A 21,758-nucleotide genomic window follows, 5' to 3' on the forward strand; every position below is an offset into this window, starting at 1 on the left:
ACCCCAGTGACCTCTATCAGTAGTTTGTCTCAAGATAGTACTGTACGGAACAAACAAGCTGCCAAATAAAAACACAGCAATATGATGGACTTTTCAATAGAACTTTAATCCAAACCAAGGGCGGGGGGTTCATATGAGATGGTACAGCACTGTTCTTGTATTGCTTTGAACTGAACAGCAATGTCCTGCACCTCCGAAAGGCCGAATATCTGTGGTGGAGCCAGTAACAATGAACCTGTGCCCAGCGCTCCCATCCCCACCACCCCAGGGATGTGCACTCTCAAAAGGGGGGGGGGGGTTGCACTGATGATCGCTGTCCTGCTTGACCTGTCCTGTGGAATGGGTGGGAGGATTACCCAGAATCACCAGAGGTCTTCACTTTATAGTTCCAGTTTTTGGGTCAACATGGGTGATACAAAGACGAGTTTCCCGACTGTAGAGATGAGCAGTGGTGTGTAGCCTCTCTCTGCCTTGTTGCTGAGGGGCGTTGAATCGGGAGTCATATGTCATGGTCTAAAGGAGTATTATACCCCTAAAATATTCCCATGCTCCTGATTTAATTAGACAACTCCCCCACATGCATGCCACTTTGAACCCAGTTCTGCCATGAGAAGACCACATCCACTAAACTCCTTTACAATGGGGTAGATCTGGACTGAGATGGACTGCCCACCCATTTATTTTGCCAGGTAGGGTCATTACCGAGGACAGGTAGTGACAGCCATCTCTAGTGGCTGACTGCACTGGATTAAACCTGGGAAGTGACAGTAATGTGTGTATTTGCATGTATATGCATGAGTGTACGCGTGTGTAAATGTGTGTGTGTGTGTGTGTGTGTGTGTGTGTGCATGTGTGTATGGGGTGAGCTAACATGAGTAATCCATATCTGTAATCCAAGGGAGATTATCTTGTCTTGTTCGTGCTCCCTGTATAGTCTGAGTCCCACATGGACCCAAGAAGAGGAGCGGGGGGGTGGATGGTGCTCCTAGAGCCGGGTTCAGCGGCAGGGCAGGATGGCCAGTGGTACCGGAGGGAGGGCAATGTGGCAGCCTGCTTTATGCTGCTCCATAATTGTATCATGTCAAGTGAAAGAAAAGAGAGAAACCCAATTCCCAAAGCATTATCGGAGCAGGCCTCCCCCCACCCCTGTTTCACCAGCTCTTTCCCTTTGTGTGTGTCAGTGATCGGTCTGTCCTCTACTAAGAGTGCACAGCACAGCAGTGCTATCACTGAAGGCCTATAACAGCATACAGTCAGCCAGCATGGCTACTTTAATCATTATCCTTTCAAACTGTCATTGAGAAAGAAGAGCAAGATGAACAGTTAAGCAAGTATGCACTGGCATAAAAAGACTTCATTTAAAATTGGAAAAGAGAATTGGGTTTTGTGTGTCAATAGTTTGCTTTATTTCAAAAAGATGATTTAGTCTTTATAATGTTCATAATTTCATGATGGTCCTTCAGGAATCATTGGGATTGGGGCTGGTGTATTTCTCTGAGGTAAGGGACATGTCAGTTATGATGAGCCCATAAAGGCTTTTAAGGAATCAGCCTTCCCTTAAAGAGAAAACTATTGGACACGTTAATGTACTCTTTCATGGTCCACAAGATCGCGCATGCGGCATTGTGAGTCTCCCTCTCTTTTCCTCTGAAACTGAATGATAAAAGGAACACTCAGAACCTTTCTGCCCAGGCTTAATACCTGCCCACAGAGAGGTGTGGGCTTATGGCACTTACTGCCCTTGAACTGTGAGAGACTGGGTTCAACTTGGCCTGTAAATCCCTTCCTTGGTTCTCTTGCCATTCAGAGGCTGGCTTGGTGCCAGCTACGCAAAACTGCTTTAGTTTTTTAGTTCCCCATTTATTTTTTTTCCTGCTGATTAAGGGTCAAGGACTTGTGTACCAAACATCTTGTCCCACAGGGGTCAGTAGAGAGGAGGAACACAGCTAATGATGACTTCACAGTTTCAATAAGAAAGCTGTCTGGCTGATCCCTTCCCTCCCAGCCACCCTTATTCAGCTGTAGTTTGATTGCATTTCTCTGGCCTGCTGTGTGTCTAGTGTTTAGGAGGATCTGTGCTCTCGATTGGGAGCATGATAGTGGTGATCTAAGCATGTAGTCATGGCGTTCAATTCTTAATTTTTGTTAAATTCTTCCTTCATCTGTTTGTATTAACATGTTGCAGAAGACTCAGAGGCATATAACCCAAATCAAGTGTCAGCTGTTGTGTACATTGTTTGTAAATATATAAGAATAAATGTGTATATAAGAAATATCAGAGTAATTGGTATGTCTGACTCTAGTGATGACACATTGTAATTTCCAGGGAAAGAATATTATCCTCACACAAATGGAAGTAGGAGATGTTTCACATCAGGCAGTCTAACTGATTACAACAAAGTTTTATCTCTTTTTAATAGAAACCAAGCTTGCTATCGCAAAATCTTGTAAAACGGGGAGCACAATAGAGTGAGAGTGCAGCTTAATTAAAACTCTACACCTCGTTTTTCTTCACTGTTTTAATTCAAATACCTTTCAGAATTCTCCTAGTATATTGAGGGGTAGGACAGAATGAATTAGAGCACCTATTGTTCAATAGAAATAAGTCCTCCCATTCTTGCCTCTCAGACCTTGGCAGCTCTGAGTGCTCTATTTATATTCACTCTGTTATGAATGTGTGTGGACTTCATTTTTGGAATGTGTGTGAAATTTTAAATTTTACAGGGATGAACGAAGGATTCACCCTTGAACTGGCCAGATATGTCTGCTGAAGTGTGAAGAGGTGTTATCTGGGCTCAGAGGTGAAAACCAGGGCATTAGGAGGGGTCAGAAGAACTTGATGCAGCTAATGATGCAGCTACTTGGGGGGCAGGCTTAAAATGGCTAGAGCACATTTTTGGCAAAAGAGTGTTTGAAGGGTCACTGTGGGGATATTGCTGGAGAATAATCAAAAATTGACTGGCAGGTTTACAGAGATAGGAAGAGATGTGTATATCATATTTGAAATAATGTAAAATGCAGAAACTAAAAAATGCACAAATAAATAAATTGTTTCGGGCACATTAGAACAGGAAATGTCTGTGAGTTGAATTTTTCAGTGTATTGGGGGAAAAAGTTACTCTGTAGTTCCCCAAGCCCTTCTGAGAGTCCCCTTGCTCCTAATGCTGCAGCTGCTCCCCACAAAGTACCCCTGGCCACCCCTTTATACACTCTCTCCCAGCACTTTTACCCAGAGGGCAAGTAGGGCATTTCATTGTGGTAGTTGTAGTCAGGGCAGACCTTCTGGACCAGGCGGTAGTCCGTGCTGTAGAAGGAGATGTAGATGCAGATGACCTTGAAGGGCTTGGAGCAGATCCAGGAGACGTGGCTCTGCGTCTGCTCCTGGAAGCAGGTCTTGGATGGGTCGTAGTTGCAGAGCGAGGTCTTCTTGTTACGGTCCACCTTCTCGTAGTCAACCCGGCAGTTGAAAATCTTGGAGTCCTTGGGGTAGACCACGCTCTGGCGCTCCAGGTCGAACTCCACCGCCTTGACGGGCGGCACCAGGCTGACGGAGATGTTGCCCTGGCCCGTGGAGTTATGGCGGAAGTACACGCTGAAGGTCCCATTGCCGTGGTCCACGATCTTGCCGGTGATCAGCAGGTTGAGCCGCACTGTCTTGATGTTGGAGTAGAAGTCGCCCCAGCCGAACATCTTCTTGAACTTGCCCGTCTTGACGATGGGGCGGCGCTTCACACGTGAAGTGCTGGCGTCTGGCCGCAGGTCGCTGCCCAGCATCTCCCAGAACTCCTGCTTGGAGAAGGGCACCGGGGAGCGGTATGGAAGCTCCAGCGCTGTGGTGTTGGCTGCCCGGCTCTTAGTGTGCAACATCCAACGTCCCAGGGGTGAGAGGCTCTGACCTCCTAGGACACCCATTGTCTTGGGCTGCTCACTTGGGGTGCCTTTGTGTCCCAGGGAGGGGTCTTCCTGCCCAAGAGCAAGCTGGGGGGAGAGCAAGGAGAGCAGGAAGGGAGACAAAGAGAGACCACATGAAGGATTATATGCCAGAGATTATTGACTCCATATCTATTTTCTGCTTTTTGCTGGAAGGGAGAAAAGTAATAATAGCGAGTTAGAGACTGCAATATGAATTATAAACTCATGAGAATGGATATAAATGAGTGTGTATGTACTAATATATGTGTATATGTTTGTAGCTCCAAAATTGATTTTCCTTTGGAACTGAATTTGTGAACTGATATGAGTTTATAGCTTGGAGTTATTCATATACGTTCATAGCACCCTTGGCAATTGGAAGTTCAGGATACAATTAAAATTAAATGAACTCAGTAGAGTTCGGAATCCAGTCCAGACACCTCCACAGCCGTGAGGATATTAACTCTTTTCCCAGATATAGGTGTTTGTAGGTGTTTCACCCAACCAGCAGCATAGAAACACAAGCACACAAGCATGCATGCACACATGCCACCCACACACACATACACACCACTCTAATTCACATCAAAGGCAGACATATAAACATTTTTCAAGATTCACACCTATGTAAGCAAATCATGGTCAACACCACTATGACCTAACTCAGGCTATTTGTGGGTGGAATGATGTGAGCCTTGATGTCCACTTTGGGGGGGGGGGGGGGGGGGGGGGGGGGGGAGGTGATGTGGCGAAGCAATTATTACTTTAAGACAGGGGATGATGACCACAACTGTGTTCAGTTAAGGCTTTTGATGTTTCAATTAAAAAAACCCAATCAACCAGAGCAAAAGACTATTAGATCCTGCCAGAGAGGATAGCGAGAGAGCAAAAGATAAAAAAAAGTCAACTTGGCTAAGTGTTGTCTTTGTAAAGAGTGGGAGTAATGGGAAATTACTTGAAGTTGAATATCTATTAGCAGTTAAACAACTCTTTGCTACTAGTGTTAGCAGTAGTTCACAGGGTCGAGTAGTTGTGAAAGTGTGATATTAACAGAACAATAAAGTCTGAGTTCAAACAGGGTAATCAGACTCAGTTTATGCTCTGTGATAAGGCCTTCGGAATTGAGTAAGTAGGTGGACTCCTAGTGAGGTTTGATCAGCCATTTGTTCCACTAGACTATAAACTCAACAGGTTTATAGTGAAAATTGCTGAGATTCAATAATTTTGGCATATGTAGTAGCTCCTATAAGAAATCTTACCTTACCTGAATATCTTTTAAATTTTAATGCAACAATTTATTATTATCAATGAGTGAAAAATTAGGAGCAGCAAGCATATTGATTTTAATCAATGCAGACATTCAGGTTTCATGCCATGCATTACAATTGCAATGACAAATGTGCTGTTCTCCTTTCTCCCACAGGTACCAGCCTGCAGGATTTTTGCATCTGTTAGAATTCCTGGCACAGCACGGTGCCCTCTGTGGGATGCCCCGTTACCCCAGAGCTGCCCACCTGGATCTCCAAACGTTCCACTTTGAGAAATAAAGTTAAAATTTCCTTACTCTACCCTACATTTTAGCCTATTAGATCTTTAAACTGCAAATACGGTACCTTTAAAACAAAGGGAGTCTTTTCCTGTGCTTTGTGAAATATAACATCATCAAATAACAAGTAAGTGCATTTACAAGATTCAGGGACCAGCTGCACATACTGCCTTCAGTTGTTCTGTAAGGTAAAGAGCAGTACTCTTCCTTTCCCGTAGTCAAATCAAAAGGCCTGTTATGTTTTAGATCTCATCATACACTCCTTAACTTCAGGTACTTACATGAGAATCTGAAAGGAAACACAACACAATATGTGTTAAGAGTGCTGTAGCACTAGTTCCCCAGTGCAGAGAGAAGCACCAGGTAATGACAGACTGCATCTACTGTTGTCGTCTGGATGCCAAACAGAGTAGAGGGTTGACTAACTGCGTGGCTGAGGCAGAGGCATCACTCACATCACAGGATGAGAATTTCTGATGTTTTAGTGCTTTAATGGGTTTTCCTGGGTCAATAAAACAAGTGAGAACTGTGCCTGACTGTAAATGACAGATAGTCTGGAAAACATGTTGATGCTTTCATATCAACCGATGGCCTTGTTAAAAGTTGCCCTGGATAATGCCCCTGTGCTAAATAAATACATATTTTTATTGTCCTGGTAATTTAGTAAAATGGCTGAAGGTAAAATAAAAATGTGTTGGACGACACTCAGTGGGAGTTAGCTGCCCTCCGTTATCCTGTGTAACGAGTCAACCTGGATCTCTGAGTCCCTGCGGATCCTGATCCCATCAACACCAGCACATGGCTCGGTCAGAGTGCAAAGTCTGTGTCACTCGTAATGTCTCCGAGTGAGGAGGGGAGGATGGTTCCATGGGTCTTTCTGTTCACTGTAATTGTGACTCATTCATCGATAGTGAGAACAGACCCTGTGCATCTTGTGTTAAGAAGAACAGTAGCGGTAGTGGTGAACGTGGCATAAACACAGCAAGCCCAGTAAATTGGCAATAACTAGAATTGACAGGAGACCTTGCAACACGTTATGTTGATTTAAAAGGAAATGTTGAGTTCACTTTGACCCTAAAAATATGCCTGTAGCTTCACTGCTTAAAGAACATTCCAGCACTTCATCGATTTTGGAGAATGTGAACACCTAACATGTTTCCCGTGAAGGCTGGTGGTAATCAATATGTAATAATACCACCTAAAGCAGACTTAAATGCACTACAGGACCTCGTTGCAATGGCTCATTAAAAAAAAAATCATTATTTCTACTCACATATATGCATGATTATGATAGTAAAGTGGACAAAGCCTGTGCTTATGCATTCTGTAACAATTCTGTTTCCTCTGGCCTTTAAATTGAAATTTGCTTCTCTGGTATGACATCAATTTTTTAATTAAAGGCTCAAGTTCTTTGCAAATTGTGATGTGTTCGCGGCTTTTTTCCCAGAACCAGACCTAATCTGCTCATGGTGGGTGATTTCTTGTTTTATTAGGTGATTAAAACCAGAGAATTGCTGCCCTTTGACTAATTATTCCATTGGATAGCTGGGAGAAAAAAGGTAATTTCACAAGAAACAAGCTGTTTGACTTTAATGCATAATTTATGTAGGCTTGAAGGGGCTTGTGGGAGGTTTCTCTGTGCAGTGGGGGCAGGTTTTTAGTGGATCAGCCCCCTTGTTACAAGCCTGGAAAGGATCAAGCTTCGGATCCCAGTAGATCTCAGTTCATCCACTGCTTCTCTCCGCATCTAAAAGGGCCATGGATTACCTCTTAGTATTGTGAAGGAATACACAAAGGGCACAGCACACGGTGCCATCTTTTGTGTTTTCTGTTTGTGCCGAAAGACAGTGGGGGACACCTAGGTGGAGGACATGGGAAACCGGGCCCGGGGTTTTGGTTGATCCAGCACCACTGGACCACACCACTTCTTTTCCAGGAGAAACCCTCTCATAAGAGCTGCTAGAGAAAAAGGTGCCGATACTCCTTACATTTCAGCCTCCCCATCACCTCCAAATCAATGTATCTCTATCCTGTGTGTTCAGGAAGTTTTCATACTCTGTGGATTAAGCCAGAATTCTCCATAAACTCATTTCTGTGTGCTTCTCATTTCTGTGTGCTTCTCGGGCTCCTTCATGCTGATATGAGGCTTCATATCTGCACATCTTCAGAGCAGCTGATGCAGATGATTTTGACAGAAAACCGAAGGCAATTTCAAGGGGACTACATGTGTATTTTATTATATTGCACTTACGTATTCTTCACATCATAGCAATGTGGTGTGACTGTAGAACTGATGTGTAACAGCAGATGATGACACAACCCTCCAGTGAAAGGGTGCCCCTGTTAAAATTTCTCATCTTGCCCAACCTCTTGTCAGTGACAGCAGACAGAGGGCCTCCTTTGTGATGATCATCTGTACTTCAGAGTGAGCTGAAGGTCAGCTCAGAGCAGCCAGACAGCTGAAAATGCCCACACATGCCCTGTGCTTACTCCAGTCTGCACAGATTCAAGACACTGCTTGCAGCTTGCTGTAGACAACATGCCCCCTCTAATGGAGAGCAAGGTGTACACTACTGTCTGAAATCAGACAAACAGCTGATATCTACTACCAATACAGGGCTCCTTCTCTTAAAGGCCTGTTTGACAAATCCAGAACTTCACCTTCGATGCCTTTAGCTAATTTTGTTCCACAGCAACACCTGATGTCATTAACAAACAGGAACCTGAAGATATGTGATTGCTCTGTGCAATACATACCACTATGACAGCCCTTTATCTTCATCTCATCATTTGTGGTAGGTATATAGACACTTGATAACTCAGGAGACATAGAGGAAAGGCCTCCCCAGGGAGGGGCATCTCATGATGTAACAGCTATGCCCAATAGCTGCCCCCATGAAAACCCCACCCATTCAAATGCCTGTCAACACACCATGCTGTAAGTTATCATGTGAGGTGAAAGCTAATGCATAATACTTATATGATCAGATCTAGGCAACATGCCACCCACAGCAATGACAGAACCATCAAGAAAAAAACCGCAGCTTCCATATTAGTGTATAGACAACCAGGGCTGCATCCCTTCATGGGGGGTAGGTGATGTAACACTCCCATTGGAAATGCTTTGTAAGGATGAAGAGTGCCGTACCTGTGCTCTCTCACATTTGGTGCAATTTCACAATCCGGCGAACTGAGCAGCCGGGGATGCTGGGAGCCCAGGGAGCAGCGGGTTCTCTGGCGGCAGAATGGGATGTGCCTGCGCATACTGTACACAGATTTACGGTCTGAGCAGAGCCTTCCTGGGTCCCATTAGGCACTTCTCCCTCCAATCACTCATTGCTTTAGCGCTTCCTTTTGCTCACTAACCACAGGTGTCTCATAAAATGGATCGCTCTGGTCTGGCTAGCATTTTTCCAGGAAAAGCGCAATCCTGCTGGTCCCATTGCACCACCACCACCGGATATATTCAAATCATGTTTATTCTGATCAAATTCAGCCCAGTTATTGCTCCTGTGAAGTAATCTAGTGTTTTGGCGAAACAAGGAGACACTTCTGTTCTCACACTGACAAAGTTTAGCTAACCCTGGTAATAGGGGAAAAAGAGAGAGGCTGTGATGATGTGGGTAATGGACAGACTGAACATTTGAGAATGTTCTTTCAGAAATGTCCTTCTCTGACACTACCTCCTGTATGTTGTTTGTTCAGTGAAATAAGCCTTTTGTTTTGTGAGTCTGTTCAGTGATACAGAGGTCTAGCACCCCATCCAGGACCAACAGTACCCGATGGTAGAGGCTGAGCTCAGGATATTTTGGGCTAGGGTCAGGTTGGATATTATTTTAGGTTATTTATGTGTTTGTGTGAAATTTAGGTCTAATTTAGTGTACTATTTTAAATTTAGCTAAATTGTTTCATATCATCTTCACGTCAAGCCTTTGCATAATGTGTCATTTTGGAGGAAAAAAACAGCAGACACCAAAGTCGACTATTATCAACACAGCTAGTAAGCAAAATGATTGCCGATGCAATCAAATGAAAGCTCTTATTGCTGGGGCTAGTTGTGGTAATGAACCAGATCAGTAAACTGTCAGTTTGGAAGTTAATACCAGTTGATATTGTCAGTTCATGTAACCACCCCAAGGATGAAATCTGAAGGAAGGACAGATTGGACCACTATTCACCAGTAAGATACAGACTTCTTGCAGTTAAGCTGCTGGGATTTTTGTTTTAATCTTAGCCAACAAATGTGGATATGTTTATATGTATCATGTTTGCACTCTGGAGTGGACATCTCATTTTTTTTCTTTCAGTTTTGTGCTTTATGAAGTTTATAACCTACTGCTTAGCTAACAAGCTAACAAGTTGGTAAGCTCAGCAAACTTTAAGTGTAGAGTTATTTGCTTTCTGTGACTACCTAGCAAACAATACCAGGCTTGGTGTTTCTGGAGCCTCACAGTAGTGAGTGAGTTTTGACAAGTGAGAAAGTGGCAGGCTATTTTCCCTAAACACTCTACGGCTTTCTCTCTCCTTCTTACACAAAAGGATGTAACATTTGCTACATTTTTGAAAGTCAGACAGGATCATGTACGTGCATTTACAAATTTAGGTTTTCTTGGATCAGTCAAGCAAATTTTAAAAAATGCTCATCAAGCTTGGGTTTGGGTCAGTTTATATTTTCTTGGGCTTGGGTTGATTACAGACTTAAAATTCCTATCCAATCTGCACTCACCAGTAATATGTGTCTCTGTTTCTTTTTCCCTCAAGCAAAAAATCCCAACTAACACTATAGGTCCATTGAGTACTCAGAATTTCCCAGGATGAATGTCACACACAACATGGAGAATATTTTCAGCCCAATATTCTCTCTGTTTTGTCTCAAGGAGAAGGGTGATGATGTCATGTACCCATACACTTTGAATCAAACTGCTGAATTGTGAAGGGAATTTTCTTTTACTGTGGTTCTGGAGCTGGAGGAGACTGAATAAGGTCAAACAGGTTCATGCAGACTGCTTCCGTCCCCCTCTCTCTGTGGACAGAACTTCATCATGTTGCCATGTCCACTTGCGTCACGACAATGACAATCAACATTAAAAAGTGATTTATCCTGAGTACCAGTGATGATTATGTAATAGTGCAGGACATGGGGATATCTGAGAGTAGATTTTCAGGGGGCTTTACTCATGCCTTGAGATCCAAAGAATTGGATAAATCTTGGTGGACAAGGCCACTGACCGTGAAGATAGTGTTGCTTTTCCAAGAGGGATGAGTCAAAGAGTTTCTGACAGGGCAAAGCATGGCAAATTAGTAATATTCTGTTCCTACCAGAGTTATTTACTGCATTTATTCTTTGGGAAGTTCTGAGTGTTTCACCATCTAAGCGGGTGTTGAAGATCAATATTAGAATTACTATTGATTCCCTGAAGCTGATGCAGGGGTGATGTACATTGTTTATTCAGCTAGGGGATGTACAGCAACAGTTCAGGTTTAGAGCCTTGCCCAAATTTTTGCATCTCAGAATATGTATTCCTCACACATGAAAGGCCTGACAACCACTCCACTGTAATAATTGTAATAAGTCCTAATTCTTTTCTGTGCCCTTAAAATGAGCATGATCACACTATAACAGTGTTCCTCATAGCCAACTGCACATCCTTTATGCAAGATATTCTGCATGAGGTATACTTATGCACATGAGGAATGAAGGTTATATGAATCTGAGGGTTAAGTATATGGGTTTATGTATGGGGAGCCATGTTAATGTCACTCAACACATTGCAATATACTTTGTACATTAATTTATTGGAGACTGTGTTTCACTGATTTGCATCACTCCACTCAGCTTCATCTACACAAGATCAGAGGGGTGCAAGAGTGGGTTATGATTCTAATTTTCTACATAAAATACCAGTGTTTTGGCTGTCAGACTCAGTATTTTATTTAAACTGCCTCCCTCAGTCCTTCCTCTGTCATGAACCTGGTCTTGCTGTAGCTATTAGATGAACCCAGCTGATTAAGTCATTATGCCATAGGAGAACTGGATGGAATAAAACCAACAAGGACTCAAGAATGGAATGTAACATCCCACTTTAGGCTTAAATGGTGCGGGTGTTTCAGTGACTACATTTGAATGTTTCTGTCTGATCTACATGGGATCAGCACAAAAAGTCAGTCAGTCAGGCAGTCAACAATCATACTTTAGCCTAACTGTTTAAAGGAAACACTTTACTGAGCATAACTGCATTTATTCCGCTAATGTGCTTCATCGGATATACTCACTTTATGATCTAACATATGATTTAAACATGTCTTCATGCTATTATGTACAATCAGTCATGCATCTAACCACACTGGATATCAGTGGTGGTGTTTCTTAATTGTTTAAATGCACTGAGCCAAATTAATCAGGAAAATGAATTGCAAACACGCTTAACTAGTCAATACTGCAATCTCTTAAAGGCAGAAACTTTCCATGCATCAAAAATACATTAATGCCAAAATCTGAAAATAAAATGTTAATCATCAGTGGCTCGATTTAAGGTAACATTTTAAGCAATATTGACCATGAAAGAAATGTAGTTTAAAGAATAAACACTGACTAATTATACAAATCATTTAATTAAATAATCTGCATCTGCATTAATTAAACTGCATCAAGAAGCCTGCCCAAATTATCTTGTAACAATGGCATTTAAATTTCTTCATAGGCTGACAAAACAAACACTGGCTTGTGCTCACAAACAACAAAGTCAAAGCTGACAGGTCAAGATACTATCATTTTAGTCAGGCAACAGTTTTCTAGAGGTTGTTTAATTAAGTTTACATATTTTTAATTTTATTAAAATTAAAATGTACGTAGCCTGATATTAAATGTCCGTAAAAATGCATTGTAAATTGGAATGATTTCCAGACAATCCCATGATAATTTATCTAAATACACCTACGATACCTCTTAGCACAGCTAAGCCTCGTGGTTGAGAGTTATTCTGACATGTCACGGCCTCTCATGTAATTGCTCATTGGCAAGTGGTTCATTTTCTCTCGATCCACTACAGTAGAGGTGTGGGTAACACTTTCCCCCACTTTCGGGGGAAAGATTTCATGAGAATGAATGGGAAAACCTGCATGAGCAAAAATTACTGACACACATGGAAACAACAAGCCCCCTAGACCCAGGCTCCAAATGAGGACATTTTCCCTGGCAAGGTGTACTGCATCACTTTTCTCCAAGTGACTTTCAACATAGGACAGACAAATGCAATGTTATCTTACTTACAATACTATTTTTAATTGCTTTAAATTTAAAAATTTAAAAACATTTGTTAAAAATAACGGCAATAAATAACATTCAAAACCGAAAAGAGTGGAGACTTTCAGGAATTTTCAGGAGTTTTTTTTTTTTAATTAAATTTAACCTTGCATACTGAAAACGTAAAACAATCACCAATGTGAGGGCATAAATTCACTTAGGTGTAATGAACAATATTTCCTGTATAAAATGGAATCTATAACAGACATCTAGAAACAATGCTTTTATAGCATTTGGAAATACTTGTTCTGAGCTTCAACAAAAAACAGTCCATTCACCGCTAAAAACTATTAGGACATATTCAACACAGCCACTGAAGAGTGTGGGAACCTAGCCTGCTTTTTGCAGTAAGGGTGTCTATACTTTACATTGGTTCTGGTGATGGTTATCAGTATAACCACGGTGGTAAGATACTGTAGCACACTGCCCTAATTTTCTTCTTTCCACAAGGCTAACACTGTCACATGATGATAAAATGAGACTAGCAGAATGAGAGATTTGTAGCATTTTTACAAACACACAACATAAAGACAGCACTCATGATACAAAATGTCTTTAGCATCGTTTCTCGAAGAAAATTGTGTAGCTGTGGACATAAGACCTGGAAAATTGTGTGTGAGCTGGTATGTAGTCTACTTGGGTATAGACTTTTGCTTTCTTACATTCATTTAAACATGAAATTGGTTGTATGTTTCAACTGCATACAAGAGATGTAATAGAAATTGATTTGTGGTGTACTGTCTTAGCATTTCAAGTCATGCATCCTACTACCATTTTCATGTTTTATGTAAAAAAAGAAAAAAAAATCCATACCATGTGTTTCTTAAGTATTACCTATTCTCATAGAATATCGGTGTTAAAGAGTCATTATTTTGAAAGTGTTGTACAAACAGAATTTTTGTCCAATGACGTATTTAAACAACTCATTTCAGGAGAAAATGTTTTAATGTTTGAGTAATTGTTATTTCAGTTAATGGAATATTTGCATATTCGTACCCAGCTCTACCTGAAAGGTTGTCAGTGAAAAAAACACAGGGCCATACAGGCCAGATTATTCAGAACGCGATGTACAAGGAAAAGCAAGGTGCGTTATGATGTCCAAGATGATATTATGTCCTCCTGTCTCTCCCTCTTTACATTTATCTAAATCAACTTGCCAGCATTTAATTTCACCTGAAATGCATCACTAATCAGAAAGACAAATACAATCTAGCCTTGCTGGACGTAACTTTCTGTCTGCATTCCGTCTTATTGTTGGAAAATTAACATTACGCAACGGGGCACATTAATCACGGCTATACAAAGCAATAATAAAAAAACTGATTAATTACAGTAGCATCTATCACTGTCACGAGGCTGCTATTTTATCCATAACTCTGTCCCATATTGTCTGCAGTACAGCTCGACGCGCGTGGGTTTTGAAAATACAATGACAGATTGATGAGCATGTAAAATAATTAGATCATTAGCTCTTGTCTTGTACTGTCATGCCAAGCTATACCTGAGCTGAAGTCCTCAACAAAGACTGCGTCCCGTTTGCCCGCACTTGGGTAGAACTTAAACTTTCCAATGAGACAGAGATGTGTTCTTGGGAAAGGAAGAAGACGGTGGTCTTGAAAGGACAGAAAATTAAAGTTAAGGTTATTATTAATGTTAAAAATCATTGTATTTAAAGTACCAGTGATGAAGTTCTTATATTTATATGAGGCTTTGATGCTCTCTTTTTCTAAAGGTAATTACGGCGTGTATTCTCCCTAGACATGCTGAATACTCAACCATATCCCCGAATAAAGAAACATAATTGCACAAGCTTGCGCCATAGATGGAATAATAAAAACACATCTTATTTTTTGTAATGTTTTGTCTACTTAAAATGTTATTGTGCAGATTACAGATTTGTATTTGTATTTGTTTTAAACGTTTAATATAAAGTGTATGAAAATAACGCACTGACACCAACTATAAAATCAAAGCGGATTTATTCACAACATACTTTACGTTTATTTTTCCCAAATGATCACCACTGGTATAATATCAAATAAAAATGACTATGAAAATAGTGTTGCGTGTTATAGCTATACGTCTATTAGCAGGCGTTCATAGACGAAACAAGTGATGTGTTTGCGAACTGTAAAAGCGGGAACATTTGTGTCTCTTGCTATTGAAAATTAAGCCGATCAGCCGGCGGAGCAAGAATGCATTCACAGCCCCTTATTAACCACAGCTGCCACTTGGAACCGACAGCGTTAATCAATTTTAATGTTGCTCATGCCACAGTTAAAAGGACATAAAATTGTTGAGAAAGGTAACAGCGTATCTTTGACATCTAAGGCGATCAAGTGGCAGTCATTAATATTGACGATTTGCTGAGATGACGACTCAATACAGTCGTGTTATTACTATTGTTTAAATTCACAATGGTTTCAGGCATAGTTGAAAGGTAAAACGGCACAACCACTCATAACTCATGAAAGCTATATAATTTCACACGTTTAGTAAATCTATGTGAGTTTTGGGATAAAATCAGCTGTGCACGTAATTGTGAACAAAGACGACAATAAACAGATGAACGTACAGATACACACTTAAATGTTGTGTGCAGGCTGTTGTGGTAGCCTAACCTAAGGAACTGTCAAAGTATCAGACCAGTACCACGCCATAAAGGTGGCACAAACCCAAAAGCACAATGCAGTGGATACGTATAAAAGCTATTTTAAGGACATGCCAGTGCCCACTGGTAGTCCATTTAGTTTTTCCCTGATTTGTAAGAGGAACAATTACCGGACATTAAACGCAGCTGGTGCCTCTCTTACGTTTTCGTGAGACGTCAGAAGCGATAACTCATAAGACTGAAGAGCAGCGCTGAGGTTTCTAACTTGGAATTAAATAAAACTACATGAACAAATCCAGCAAAAGTGCAGTGGATGACGCATCAGCGCACACTTCAGTAGCAGTGCGCGAGGGTAGTCTTGCAACCTGTGCACGCCAATAAGTCATTTATACAGGTACATTAAACGATAAAAATATGCCTAGAATAAATGAGTCTTGTCGAGAGCATAGACACTAACCCCACCCCTTCTATCTTACCAAGCAAGTTGTCCCATTCAGAAGCAGCAAGACAAAGCCTCGGTTGGAACGCATCTTCATTGCGCGCGAGTCCGTTCCTCAGCTTCCGTCGTAGCTATTACCAGGTTTCATTCAGGGAGACACAATTCCTCTCGCACTGGCTACCCCAAGCCCACAACCCGGTCCCATGTCCAATGCAGTCAAAATAGCAGCTTCTGAATATCTAAAAAAAATCACTTGTGAAATTTCACTCCCAGCTTTTAATAAAATCATATGAGTATTGGAAATCCATAGGCAGACTATACGTAAAACATAAACACAAAACATCCACTTTTGTTTTCCAATATAAATTTTCCCCTTTATAATATGCAGCGTACTGAATGTGAACCAATTTGTCAAGCAAATTAATCCTTTCTCAAACGGTGATACTTTCACTCCACATAGGAGCAACCAGACGCGCACGCACCCTATCGCTGTACATTTCAGCGCGTGCACACTGATAGAAGACTAGCGTCTAGCATTCACGTTTAAACCACTCCACGTTACTCTCTCTCTCTCTCTCTCTCTCTCTCTCTCTCTCATCCTCCCCCCCTTGTCTCTTTCCTTCTCTTTCCCTCTCTCTGTGCAGCACCTATCTAATGATACACATCTGGCACTCGACACTAAGAACCAAAACCAGTTTGTATTACTTACGCACAGTCTTCCCACCAAGTGAAACTGTAGTTATTGAATGTCATACATATAGCAGGTGGAGGGCAACCTTGTCGCAAATCGAAAATGATATAGGCTCTGCACTTATGATCGGCCCTGTGTTTTAACTTTAAACTTTTCCAGTACTCTTACCTTTGAATTACAATAATTGATTTTCAAGCGCTCTCCTATGATCGGGAAAACGTGTCTATCGAACAGACCAGTCATATTCTACCGGCTTGCAGTATAGTGTAATGCTAAGGTGCAGCCCAAAACTTCTCGATTTGCTTTCCAGGTGGGCCTGTTGTACCCTTGGGCAAGGTACTTAACCTGACTTGATTCAGCGAACATTCAGCGGTATAAATCTAGCATGTAAAAACCGTAGAGTACGAACACGCGTCTGCTAGGCAGATGTAATGGAATCTACTGCCCCCTAGAGTGATTTATATTAATTACTTGCCGGTTGTTCTGATTTTAAAAGCCTCATGAATCTATTGCAATCTATTGGAAAAAAAAAACCCTACAATGGATTCATGTATTATCTTTAAATTGATCACTCATCTCTGGTTTGGCAGCTTCAGTGTTTGCTTTCAATGGGAACTTTTCTTTGTTTACTGCTTAAAAAATACATGCATGTAAAGCTTTTTGTTTTTTGATTATCAGTTTGTAAATATAGTATAGAAATGAAAAAAAAAAAAACTGCATCAGAGTGCCACACGTGTATGACACTGAAAACTGCAATTCATTGCCAAGTCTCTTGTCTGGAGGCAGAAATGAGTCAACAAGCTGTAAGAAAGTATGATAATAGCAGCTCTTCTCCCTGCCTAAGAGGACAAGAGGTCACTAAGTTTTCTTGTCCAAACTCAGCCCTCTCATTTTCAGTTAGGGTTTCCCCACAAGTGCCCACAAGACTGCAATGGTCAGTTTTGCATTCTCAGTGAAAGTGTCTTCCTCTGTATTAATTTGTCTAATCACATACTATAAAAGTCATCTTTCAAATGAAGTGTGTTCACCAATATGCATCACATTCTCTAGCCATTTATACCTCAGTTAATTTCCTCTACTTGCTTTCATTATTCAGAGCATGTACATCCCCTGAATTTGAATGTATTTTAGCTATTATTTGTGCAGAGACTTTGCCTTATTCAGTCAATTATCCAGACTGTTTTTACAGGGAAACTCATTTTAAGTGCGTAGGGCTGGGAGGGCTAACTGACATTTTGTGGTTAGAGGTTGTCGCTTTTCCTAATTCTGTTGGAACTGCAACCTTGCACTTAGAATTCTACATATCTGTGGATATCAGTTTTCGGGTCGAGGTTAGACGTCCAGTGTCAAATTATGATAAGGCCTTTGTGCTGTTACTCGTTCTGCTGTTTGTGTACGCCAACATGAAAACCAAGTGTGGTCAAGAGACCTGATATGAGAGCTATGACACATCCTGCCCCGTAATGGTCTCCACTGTCTTGTATTGCAGTACACACAGTTACGTGGAAGAGGGTAATGATAATGGACAAATCTTCCCTTTTTTGCTTGCTTTCCTTTCTTCACTTTTCCATGTCTTCATATATGCATGTAGTTTCTTTTTAGAGTAGCTCTCATCGCAGAGTCAAATTGTTGCCACTTCATCATCACATTTCCCTAGCTTAAGCCAAGGGCCTCAGTGAAACAGCACATGAAACCATCTGCCAGAACATGATTGTCAGCTAGATGAGTGAGAGTGTACCACCACCTAGTGATGAATGTTATACTGACATTCTGACTCAGGTTTCAGGATGATTCAGGCTTAACTGGAAACAGAGCTGACTTAATCTGCCCTTGTCATGCAAGTGCAGTACCTTTTATTTATTTTCTCAATTACTGTTAACTTATATTATACTGTTTTTTGTTTTTTTTTATTTTGCAGACAGTGTGTTCTTGTGCAAATACATAGCAACAATACATAGTAACTCAAGGTATGTTTAATAAAGTTTAATCAATGTATTTAGAAGTCTCACCTGGTTTTTGGTGTGTTCAAAGAGATGACCGGATATATGCAGAAGGAAAGTCAAATAAGATACTGAACACATTGCTGAACAATGGTGTAATTTATGAAAAAAAAGAAATGGTCAGGTTACAGCAGTCATTTCAGTAGAATGATCAATCTTGGCTATGTCAAAAATGAGTTAGAGCAGGCAACTGCTGACATTCCCCCCAAATGTGATTGATTGAGGTGTTTTGATTTATCTGCAGGTTGCAGGCTATAATGGAATGCAGTCTGCTCTCATCACAGCACAGACATGTGCTGTGGCCTGTGCTGCTGTGTCAATCAACATTGCCAAAATATAGGTAAAAAGCGGTGAAATATGTGGTGCGGTCTGATCAAACATCAAAGAATGAGCAGACGTATACTCACCTGACTGATTGGTTCAGTGAGTATCAGTGCAGAAACGTTTGTATTGTTTAAATTTAAACGGGTTTACTAGCTGAGCCGTTGTTAAAGATGAAATTTAATAATATTGTTTTGAATAACCAAATATGAATGCTATTATTCAATGTTATTCAATATTATTCAATTAATAATATTATTATTATTATTATTATTATTATTATTATTATTGCCACAAACTAAATATTTGTGTGAGACAAGCAGCATTAATGTTTTTATTAATGAAGATATGCATGCATACAGTTTTATTTTAAACATTAATTATGGTTATAACTGGGGAGGGCTAATGTTTAAAGAGTAGGGGCTCATTAACAGAGTACTCTTCATATGCATACAGCAGCAGGCATGGGGGCAACCAGTTCGATGATTCGTCTTTAGCCTTAAAAGGGTCTCCTTGGAATTCAAATAAAGTTTTTTTTTTCCAATTAAATTTAAGCTTGGCTGAGAGTAGTTCAATGACAATGAGCTGAATGTATGACCCATAGGACTGCTTATGAACAGATTTTTGAATTGCTGACAAAATTCACTGAGGCTTTAAAATGATAAAAAGCTATGTCAAATTGATAATGTTTTTGCGATGATGTGTTTAAGACAATGAGCTTTGTAATTAATATAAAAAATGCTCTACTAGATCACGTTGTGATCTTTGCACACACTTTGGACCATGGGTCTTTGAGAGTAAAACCAGATTAGGCTAGAGTAACTCTGGTCCCTTCCGGATCTGCAGCAGTCTATCCACTGATACATGTACACTGATATGTGTATTGTTTTCACTGGCTTAGTTCTGACTGTCACATGTCTCACGCTATGATGAAAGCTTTTACTGTAAGACCTCCTTTTTCAGGAAACCTCCTTTTTTTTTAGCTTTTTCCTGCTCAGGTAACCCTTAAACAGGTAATGAAAAGAATGAAAGATATGCAGCTGCACCAGTTATTAAGTGACAAAGAAATTCCATCCAACCCGCATTCTTTTTATTAGTTTACATATCAAACATGCAAACACTATTATTATCTCTCAGAGCTGCAAATGATTATGAGCTTATGGTCACCAAAAGCACGAACTGCTTACTGTTCTATGTTCATCTTAATGGGTTATAGGCTGTTTTTATTTTATTTTTCATGTTTTTGATTTAGCCTAAATACTTTTTCATTATTAACCTATTAAACTAGGTCAAACTCTATTAAACTCTATTAACCTATTAAACCTAATAGTTTCTGCAATTCTCAACACATACCCACCTACACCCCCCCCCCCCCCCCCCCCCCCCACACACACACACACACACACATAGACATACACAACTTGTATGTTGTTGCCTAGCGAGAAAGTCTACCTCTTTTAACTATCTCTCAACTCTATCTCTCAGTAATTAAATGTCTGGAATACCATGACGTTTTTTAATTTAATTTTTAATTAAAAATTAATACCTACTGTTGCCATTGTCTGTCATTTAACTAAAAAGGTTGGTTAGCCAGTTGGCTAATGTAACTAACTAGGTGGATTGGGATCTCTGTCACTAGGGTTTGGGATCCCTTATGGAATAATTTGCACACATATCTGTTGGAGCTAAGGGTGTACCAGCTGGCCTTGACGCACTTCCTACCACAACAGTGGAACTGTGTTGGTCCAGAGGGATAGCATGACAGGGGTGGTCAATTGCAAAGGTGGTTCATGCTTCCTGTCCCTCCACAGGAGGGTGAACAGTACATTCGGTGGATTTCCTAGAGATTATCACCACTGGAAATGTGTGTAGACACTTGACACAAAAAGGTTGAAAGTTACCTTCCAAAATCACTTCCACCATAGATTCTTTACCTCTGGGTAAAGTCACCATTACCAAAGAGGTGCAACAACACACATTGCTGGTGGTGATGCTCTCTAGGAAATCCACTGGGTCCACAGAGCTTATGTGCCTTGTGGGCCTGGCAGCTGAGCAGTGCAGAATCTTGTGTAAGGGTGTAGGTGATGCCTAAATCAAAACACCTAAACTACAGAATAATTAATAAAGTAAAATAAAATGACAATGTTCTGAAAATTTTGTGAACTGGTGAACATGGAAGGATAAACTGATGAATAAAATCTACTTTTTTTTCAAATGACATTTGGGTGTATATGTGCAAATTCTGGGTTTGAATCTGATTAATCTAATAATTCCAATGTTTGTATTAATTTGTTTTGGCAACAGCTGCTACAGATGCATAAAAACTGTAATGCACAGAATTTGCACTGCAAGGATTCAGTTCTGTATTGAATTAAACATACCTTCATATTACTTCAAAGTCAAAGAGCTTTTTGCTCATTACTTCAGTAAATTGTGCAAGTATTTCAGGTCAAAACTCTTACACACTTAATTATTTTCTTATATCATATGTTTGTCACAATCATAATCTGCATTCAATGTCAACATAAGTTCATCAGTCATGTAAATTAGATGATTACAGAACAGTATTGTGCTCATTTAATGTACTAACTACAAATGGAAAATGTAAAGTGAAAAAGAACATGTACAATATTTTTATTTCATCTTTATTTTTAAGTTAGCTGTGCAAATGAAATACCTTAATCCAGTTCATTTTCAAGGTGCTCAAGTGTATTGCTTTCCAATGTTCAAAATAAAAAAGATTCCACATACTGGGTATGAATGCATTTTGTCTTTTTTAAGGTGGGGCACATCTTTTTCTTGTAAGAACAGAAGACATAATGCAGAAACAATAAAACATAACTAATTCAAACATTACCATCCCACCGTTGTTTGGCTTCATTTCATCACTGTATTCATGTTGTCTGACGTTCATCATTGGTGTGTGTATTAAGCC

The 21,758-nt window shown here is 40.4% G+C and overlaps 1 protein-coding gene across 1 annotated transcript; it reads right to left on the reverse strand.

The window, feature by feature from the left end:
* Positions 1-1,342: 1,342 nt before the first annotated feature.
* Positions 1,343-15,958, reverse strand: LOC118782212 (neurexophilin-1-like). The gene is made up of 2 exons (XM_036535517.1): positions 15,849-15,958; positions 1,343-3,978 (listed from the first exon to the last, which is right to left on the reverse strand). Exons 1-2 carry the CDS (start codon positions 15,906-15,908, stop codon positions 3,226-3,228), a joined length of 813 nt encoding a protein of 270 aa, XP_036391410.1. The 5' UTR covers positions 15,909-15,958; the 3' UTR covers positions 1,343-3,225.
* Between the last annotated feature and the right edge of the window lie 5,800 nt (positions 15,959-21,758).

This window comes from Megalops cyprinoides, chromosome 1 (genome assembly GCF_013368585.1).
Source record: "Megalops cyprinoides isolate fMegCyp1 chromosome 1, fMegCyp1.pri, whole genome shotgun sequence".
Taxonomy (NCBI): domain Eukaryota; kingdom Metazoa; phylum Chordata; class Actinopteri; order Elopiformes; family Megalopidae; genus Megalops; species Megalops cyprinoides.